Source organism: Ceratina calcarata, unplaced genomic scaffold (assembly GCF_001652005.2).
Source record: "Ceratina calcarata isolate Rehan_Ccalc_2016 unplaced genomic scaffold, ASM165200v1 scaffold154.2, whole genome shotgun sequence".
NCBI classification, from domain to species: domain Eukaryota; kingdom Metazoa; phylum Arthropoda; class Insecta; order Hymenoptera; family Apidae; genus Ceratina; species Ceratina calcarata.
Genome location: NW_017136637.1, coordinates 579741 through 588238, shown reverse-complemented (window position 1 = coordinate 588238; position 8498 = coordinate 579741). Strand labels below are relative to the sequence as shown.

The following is an 8498-nucleotide window of genomic DNA, read 5'->3' as shown; positions in this document are numbered from 1 at the left end:
GACTGCGTCATTTATCCTGATCAACTTTTATCGCATTAAAACAGAGTACGATGACTCGAGATAAGTATCGTATATACAATATTTATTATGTATGTACAAAGATGTGAAAAGTGTATTTATCGTTTTGTACTTGACATTATACTGAATGTATTTGATTTCGAAGGCGAGCCTCCAAAAATGTCCGATTAAATGATTACGCATTCGTAAGGGAACGGCCCCCGAAAACCTTGATTACTCGGTCCTGCACAAGCTGCAAACCAAACAGTTATTTAGAATAAGTATTCAGTACTTTCCATTGTATATACTTCCCAAATACTAACGTTTGTCGCAGTGTGCTCCGTAAAAGCCAGTTCCTTCGCAACGACATTTGTACCCGGGATCCGACGATATTTGCGAACACGATCCTCCGTTCAAACATGGTTTTGTCCTGTAACATATATCCCCGCGGCCGCCTACGCAGAGGAACAAATTTAAAATAATTGACAATAGTGCACTTTTAACGGTATTCCATTCGAAATTAACAGCTGAGTTAATTACCTCTCAACGCTTCTCTGCAATCTTCGTTACTGTTATATCTGTATTCGGCCGAGCAACCGTATCCGCATCTGCATTGTGCATTATAAATACGGCACCCATATTGCATCTGATCCAAATCGCAAGCCTTCGATAGTCCTATTGTTTCAATTAACAATTTAAGGATGTATTGGCTATACAGTCAATCCCAAAAGTTTATGCACTTTAGAAACGCATTTTTTAAAAAGAAATCAGACGTCGGAAGAACATTGTTAATAATAAACAACAAAAAAAAATTTTCGATTTTTCCGAGATTTTTCCAAGGGGTACCCCTTCAATTTCTTCCAAATTTTCGTTTTTGGCCAATAATTCCCAAACCGTTGGATATACGGAAAAATTGCGTATGACCTTTCTTGTAGAGGACGACGAGATGTACAATTTCCATGTAAAAATTTTTCGCTAGCGTCTATAGTTAACGACTAATTTGCAAAAAACTGTTTTTTCGTTTTTCGTCAATAACTCGTTAAATATTAATGCTAGCGAAAAAATTTTATACAGAAATTGTAAATCTCGTCGTCCTCTACAAGAANTCCTTAAATATAGTGAAATCTCGCCTAATTTTAGGTAAAACGTTAAATTAAATTTTATGGATCAATTCATTTCGAGCATGATCAATTGTTTATAGTAAGAAATGATAAGTTTCTGCAACGTTTTGCATTGAAAGTGAGTCGCGTATCTGCGGTTTATTTACCCCTGAAAAGATAATGTTACGGAGAAGTATTTGTACCGGATATGTCCACTGTACTTCCCACTTATCCAAATTGATAAACATTCAACGAGATAAAACTGTCCGTGCGTGGGTTAATTGAATTTCGGGTGTACGTTTCGTCAGTTTGTTTCTTCTTCGAACAAATTCTATTTGTTTCTACTGCGCCTCGCGTATTCGTAACGGCGAGAATTAATTATAAATGACAGGTATAATCGGTATGAGGCAAGATGTAGAGCGTACATTATCAATTCTTTATCGTGAAACATTATTATCTGGACGCTCGCGGTGAATGAACGAAAACGTTTCAAGGAAACGACTATATATGTATTGTATTTTAAATCATGTATTAACACTTGTATTCCGTTTATTGAGAGAGCAAGAATATAGTTTCGTCAAAATTTATTGTCGAACGAAATGAATAAAGATTAATGTAAAGAAAGGAATTTTCTTCTTGTATCGCAAACTATACATTTGAAAATGTATTGGTAATTTATTTGTTTACATTTCGTGATTATCGAACGCTTGTTTCTCTCTTCGGCTTATTGTATTGCAAGCAGTTTTTTAGACTTTCTCTCGAGTATCCTTAATGCACATCGCGTAGCGTTTGAATCGTAAATTATCAGTCGTACGAGTATTTCATTATAGAAAAAAGTGATAAGCAACCGTACCTAAAATAACGAGGAGTAAAATGATCGGTACTAGTAATCTTGGTAGCATGGTGGCCGCGATATATCCTGGAGACGACTTTTCTGATAAATATCCAGATAACGAAGTACCGAGATCGACGACCAGCGCTTACGATTAGGCTCTCGCCGTTCACTCGGTGAGGTCAGAGTTCACCGGTTCTTCGGGGGCTCGTTCACTATCGCGAGGATAAAATTCGGTTTTAACGGACCGACTATACTCGTTGAGCGCGTCGATCGAACTGAACCGGCGGCTACAGACGACTGGAGCTGGAGGCGACTGCTTCTTCGCGACTATTAACTAAACGTAAACTACTAACGCGTTTAGCTAGAACAGCCTAGCAGACTTTAGCGTGGGCCAAGGAACCATGCGTGGGGTGGAAAATCAGCCGGTGACAACAGCTTACACACACATAACGTTCGTTCCACTAACACGAATTCTCATATGTTTCCTTCCTATCGACCGTTAAAATATTCACAAAAATTCGATTGATAACATTTTTCTTGTTCTTAAGTAAATAATAATGAACACGTACCGGTGCCTCGAGATACTGGAATAGATTTACGAGACATCGTGTCTGTTATATGATACACTTTTCAGACCACATGGTCGAAAGAGAGTAGAAATAGAATGCTAAAAACGTATCTTTTTCTTGGAACACGTTTTAGGCATTTTTATTCCTGTTCTTGGTGCAAACAGCCGGTCGATCGTTCAATTAAGTAAATTATCGTCTTTTGAAGCTCGATAACATTTGACACGCGGATCACTTGTTGTATAGGAAGTAAATGTGACTGCATTGTGAAACGCACAATTCTTTTTCAAGAATTTTTGCTTAGGAGATAAGGGTAATCGTTCGGTATAACGTTTATGATATTATTCACGGAAATAGAAATTGGGTCAAGGCAGTTTAATAATTACAATAATTTATTGGAAAAAGAGTATAATCTTTCGATTATTGTGGACGGATCGTAAGTCGGAGCATTCGCGTTAGGAATGTTACAAAAATACTTTACAAATATAAATTGAAGTTTATGTAACAACTAATTAATTAGTTTTATCTTTTAATGCACTTGTATCGTCTTCGACGGCAAGTCTTCTTGATTAATCAAATTCTAGAAAAGGAATATTTGTATGAAATTTCGTTTTGCGTTGTACAGAAGAATGTCAGGACAATTATCGTGAGTACCTTACATGAACGTTTGATCGTGCTGTTCGTGAATCATCGTGGCCCTCCTGGATTGAACCATCTCTCCTTGTCTATTGTACAATTCCCGTACTAGATTGTCTTTCTCTTGTTCAAGTAGCGCGATCCTCTGACTCTTTTTACTGACCTCCTAATTTACAATTTTCATGAACATATCGTTTCCATTCGCATCATGCAAACTGTGGATTTATCTTGACTTACCTCTGTCAATCTATGGTTCTGCTGTTTCAGTCTGGACAGTATGTCTTGTTGAAGTTGCGTTGACGTCGGGGTGCTGAGAAAAGCGAGATTCATGTGCAGAGGAAGCCCGCCGCGTTCCCAGCTACTTATCAACGCAGCCAGGTGTCTATTGACTTCCAGCACTCTAGCACGTTGCAATTCTAAACGTTCTTGTTGAGCTTCTGTCCATTGTTCCTGAAACGAAAATTTCGATCGTTAATGAAACAAAGTTTTCAAGAGTCAGTCGATAGGAAAATGATGGAAATACCACGTGAGATCCCATACGTCCGAGATGTTTGATCTTTTCTTGAGTAGCAGAAATCTGTTTCAAATACCATTCTCTAGCTTTGTCAACTGCGGCTAAGCCTTGCAGTAGCACATCTTTTTCTTGTTCGATTTGTTTCATCCTTTTCATCTGAGAACAAGAAGATCAAATAGTGTTTGTTGGGGAAAAATTCAGCAACAGGTTTCCCAACTATGCGATCTATCGTGAGATAAAAGCATATTACGCGATGAGCCGATACTTTAAACAATAGTGATACATTTTGTATGTTAATAAGCGCTAAGCATTTCATGCGTACCCAAAACCAATCACCCACCGTTAGTTGGGAATCCTATAGAAGAGCATCTTTACCATATTATAATCAATACCATTCTGCAACGTGTGACGCCTAGGTTCTCTGCGTCTGTTCAATAGTTTCTTTGGCTGTAAACCGACTTGATTACTCTGTAAATCGACGGCTTTACCGTCTCCCATTACTCGAGCCGGTCTCAATAACGTTCTAGCATCGGATCTATAATTCACCGCTGGTAATTGCCGTTTCTCTAGAGCTTTGTCATCGTTCATCAACAAGCCCATCTGCCAATTTTGCAACACAGTTCGAATTTCCGACTTGTCAAAGTTCCTATCGGCGTTAATGGTCCTGCCTTCTAACGCAGCACCCATTCTCGGAGGTTTGGGAGGCCCATACGTTTTATTTAACTTTGACTCAGCCCCGTTTCGTCCGTCCATCAGTTCTAATTGCCCGTGATTAACATCTTTTCGACCTGCTAACAACTGTGGCATGCTTAAAGTACGTTGCTGAGATATAGCATTATTTGGTCTAATGGTCGCAGTATTTGGGGACGTCCATGTCGTTTTGTTTTGATTATCTGGTATAAGAATGGGTGCGGAGGGTGGCCTGTTTGGTTGACCGTCGTGCTTCTTTGAGTCACTCTCAGCTTGAATTTGTATCAAACATATCTTGAGTCCTGTACAAAATCTTTCGAAAGACAACAACCCATTGGACGGTGTGACCTGCTTAAGACTATCCAGAACACCTTTCGGAAGACCTTGCGTCCCATCGTCTTGCCATCTAGCCTCAATGTCTGAGAATTTAACGAAACCTGTGTTTTGATCATCCATTATATCGAACAGCGTGCGCATAGCAGCGACAAAGTGTTTCGGCAATCCCTCGGCACCAGGAGTTTGTATTTGCGCCATATTTATCTGTCCACGAGTCTCTACGATTTGATCACAAATCTCGTATTCATTGGTATATCATGCACGTGTATTATTTCTCAAATACTGGAGCGTACAAATGTTCGCTTTATTCATTGTTTCGCTAATTAACTGTTTCATTCATTTGATAGGCACTCCTTGAATTATTCAACGTTCCTTAACTGTTATCATTTATTAATTGTATACGTAGTCACACCGTTTATAAAAATCTTAATCATTTTTCTATTTCATCAACGCGATAACTGTTGTTTCGTATTATACGTGCAACCTGTTTAAACCTTTGGTTGTATGCAAGTAAATATGAACCATGATACGAATGCAGCAGATGAAACAGGTGTGTCGGATAAACTTGGAACCTCGACCACGACTATCCGCATATCCAAGTCCCGGTAGAAGGCACTATCTCATAATAAGTCCAATTTGAAGTAAAATTTTTCTCCAAAGCGACAGGGCTGCTCAGGGCTGTTATGAAAAATCCCTCACGCCGGTAGTGGGGATTAGTAGCAAATACATTTATATAAAATAATACTGTAATGGATATCGACTAATTATACACGGTTAATTATAACTGTTAAAATTAGCGTTTACGTTAGATTTTATAATCTTTAAGACCGTGGGTTAGATTCTAAATATACCCCCATTAAGTCCCTAGCATGGTCGCGTCGCCCCCACTTCCCAGCCGGGATAAATTATGAGAACCTCCGTAGACGAACGCGGCGCTGAATCTTTCTCATTTGAGTTTGGATGCCAGGCTTATACACTTCGATGTGCGATTTCCTTGTTCGGTTCAATATTCTCCTTGTTACTCGTTATTTTGTTGTTTTCGTTATTGTTATTTATTCTTGTTTTTGTTGTTATTACTTTTCGTGACTGCGAAATGGCTACAGAATCAGGTAAGATCTATTTTTACTACTTATGTATTGTGTATTCATGCACCGAGTATAATTCAATAAATGAATGATCCTGTAAGAAACATGTTGCACACGAAAAGTTGATGCATAAAACAGATGAGCATTTTTTACAAGTGGCGGCTTCATTTATTTTCTCTCAGAAATGTGGAAAATTTTGCAAAATTCGTACATGATGTAAGGAACGTGCTTCCATTGGTGGACTGCATTGTCCGCAATCCAGCAGGCATGGGCAAATCATTTTTACACACACTAGTCGCTCTCCCCACTATTCGTAAGTGTTGTTTTGCCCATGCCTGCTGGTGTAGTGTTAACATTTGTGAAAATTGTGGAATTGTGCACAATTCGTACTTGTCCCGAATCGGGTTCTTCATATTTTACAGATCTCGCACATTTTATGTAATACACGAACTTTTAAAAAATTGAAATGCTCATACGGAGTTGTTATACAAATTTGTGAAAGTATAAGAACCGGAAATATATGGAAGTTCGCACGCAGTAATGAAAAGTAAATTCATTACAAATAAAGTATTGCAGTTTAATAAGTTATGTTATTACTCTGTGAAAAACAGGTAATGAGAGCACCGAGAGCAACACCATTGACATGACGCCACCTCCTTCGAAGAAGGTGGCACGGGCAAAACGATTTTGTGATTCATGGTTAGGGGAACCCGATTTTTCTTCGTGGCTCCAGAAATGCGAGGGCAGCCCATTTAAGGCCTTCTGTACTCTTTGCCAAAGAGAATTACAATGCGGGAAATCAGAACTGAGGAGGCACGCCAGCACGCAATCGCACATTACTATGGTATGTAACAGAGAAGGCTTGACGGACACAGACAGCGCAGAGTGGGTGGCTTCTGCATCCCTAAGTGAGCGTGTAAAAAGAGCAGAGATCATCTATGTTCTGAATATGGTCGAACATAGCAGAAGCTTTCACTCGTATGAGCAACATAGGAGAGTACAGCTGAGGGCTGTGGATTCAATGGATGTTTTAAAGAAAATGAAATTGAAGAGCGCAAAGATTGCAGCCATCACGAAGAACGTGATCAATGAAGCCATCGTGAGGAATGTGACTGAAATATTAAGGAATATATCCTTCTCAATTTTAGTAGATGTAACCACCGACGTGTCAGGGTACAAAAATTTATGCATCCTGGCGAGATACAATTATGACGGGGCAAACCACACATATTTACTGGACTATCTACACTTGAGAGAAGGAAATGCCGAACATTTATACGATTGCTTCAAATACTCCATGGAAAAATACAATATTCCAGTCAAGAACGTCATTGGCATTTCTGTTGACAATGCAACTGTAATGATGGGGAAACATGATTCATTCGTTTCTCGGCTGATGGCAGAAAACGATTCAGAAGTTGTCGTTTTGCCATGTATATGCCACTCCATTCACCTGGCAACCTGCAATGCATGTGAGAAGTTGCCTCCGCACGTGGAATATTTGTTACTTTCATTGTACAGGTACTTCACTACAAGCCCTAAAAAAGAGGAAAGTTTGAAAGACATTCAGGAGATAATGAACATGGCAAAAAAGAAGCTCCTTCAATCATCGACAACAAACTGGCTGGCACTGTCACAATGTATCGACAGAGTTCTGAAGCATTGGAATGTTCTTTACACATATTTCGCTGTACAAATGTATACAGTGGCAGATGCATTATTTCCCGCGATGACGTTGGAAGAAGGTATATTTAACAGGATGAACTATCCACTAACAAAGGCGTACTTGGAGTTTTTGAATTATGTCCTTCGGTTGTCCGCGAATTTCAACGCTCTTTTCCAAACGAACGACATAATAGTACACTCTTTCTATGTCGAATGTACAAAGTTTCTAACACTCGTAGCATCAAATTTTATGCAACCTGAAGTTATACAAAGGAACGACTTATGTACAATAGATCCGTATAATGGAGAATATTTATTACCATCAAATAAAATTAACGTCGGGCAAGGTGCACGACGTACTCTTTGTGAATTCACCTCATCAATGGAGGAAGGGAAACAAGGGAAAATAACAGCTTTCTACAATAATTGCTTACAATATTATCAAGAACTTTTCCAACAAACAGTTAAAAGACTGCCGTTCCAGAACAACTTCATACGCGACTTATCTTTTCTCATACCAGAAAATGCTCTGCAAAAGAACAAAAACTTAAGCCAATTAGATTCGATATTCGAAAAATTTAAAACGAAAATTTTGGAAATGGATACCACGAAAGAGTGGTGTGAGCTCGGACGGCTCATTGAACAAAATGAAGTGGACGATCTGTCTAAATTAAAGCCAGTACAATTTTGGTCTAAAATACAATCAATGAAGTCCTCAAACAATAAAAACATGTTTCCAAACATTTCAAAATTGGCGAATATGTGTCTGTGTCTTCCGCATTCGAATGCAGAAATGGAACGTTTCTTTTTGATGGTCCGTGAGGTACAAACTTTAGATAGAAATCGTTTAAAGCCAGATACTATTGCAGCAATAACAAGAATAAAACTGCACTTAAGAGACACTAAAAAAACCAGCATGGACTATCCTGTAACAGTCGACATGCTAAAATTATTCAATTCGAAAATGTATAATAGAAAAGTAATTTCCGCGAATATATCAGACGTAATTGTAGAAGACGAAGCGGATGACAATGAGAGTGCAGATACTGATACTGAATAAATGTCTTTTTAAAC

General features: G+C 38.7%; 3 protein-coding genes across 6 annotated transcripts; 1 reads left to right on the top strand and 2 right to left on the bottom strand.

Annotated features, from left to right (window-relative positions):
• Nucleotides 1-61: 61 nt before the first annotated feature.
• LOC108632356 (notch homolog 2 N-terminal-like protein A) lies at nt 62-2750 on the bottom strand. Of its 2 annotated transcripts, none has more exons than XM_026819633.1 (4): nt 2502-2750; nt 538-672; nt 321-452; nt 62-250 (listed from the first exon to the last, which is right to left on the bottom strand). In XM_026819633.1, exons 1-4 carry the CDS (start codon nt 2536-2538, stop codon nt 186-188), a joined length of 369 nt encoding a protein of 122 aa, XP_026675434.1. In that variant the 5' UTR covers nt 2539-2750; the 3' UTR covers nt 62-185. The 2 variants fall into 2 exon arrangements, with proteins under 2 accessions (XP_026675434.1, XP_017892364.1); XM_018036875.2 differs by lacking the exon at nt 2502-2750 and adding an exon at nt 1951-2454.
• Nucleotides 2751-2872: 122 nt separating this feature from the next.
• Nucleotides 2873-5287, bottom strand: LOC108632326 (suppressor APC domain-containing protein 2). 2 transcript variants are annotated; one of them, XM_018036824.2, is made up of 5 exons: nt 4024-5287; nt 3658-3804; nt 3372-3584; nt 3153-3300; nt 2873-3078 (listed from the first exon to the last, which is right to left on the bottom strand). In XM_018036824.2, exons 1-4 carry the CDS (start codon nt 4870-4872, stop codon nt 3154-3156), a joined length of 1356 nt encoding a protein of 451 aa, XP_017892313.1. In that variant the 5' UTR covers nt 4873-5287; the 3' UTR covers nt 2873-3078; nt 3153. The 2 variants fall into 2 exon arrangements, with proteins under 2 accessions (XP_017892313.1, XP_017892312.1); XM_018036823.2 differs by having other exon boundaries at nt 3158-3300.
• A 312-nt stretch (nt 5288-5599) lies between these two features.
• Nucleotides 5600-8498, top strand: LOC108632323 (uncharacterized). Of its 2 annotated transcripts, none has more exons than XM_018036818.2 (2): nt 5600-5783; nt 6371-8498. In XM_018036818.2, the coding sequence occupies exons 1-2, from the start codon at nt 5768-5770 to the stop codon at nt 8482-8484; spliced, it is 2130 nt and encodes a 709-aa protein (XP_017892307.1). In that variant the 5' UTR covers nt 5600-5767; the 3' UTR covers nt 8485-8498. The 2 variants fall into 2 exon arrangements, with proteins under 2 accessions (XP_017892307.1, XP_017892308.1); XM_018036819.2 differs by lacking the exon at nt 5600-5783 and adding an exon at nt 5841-6306.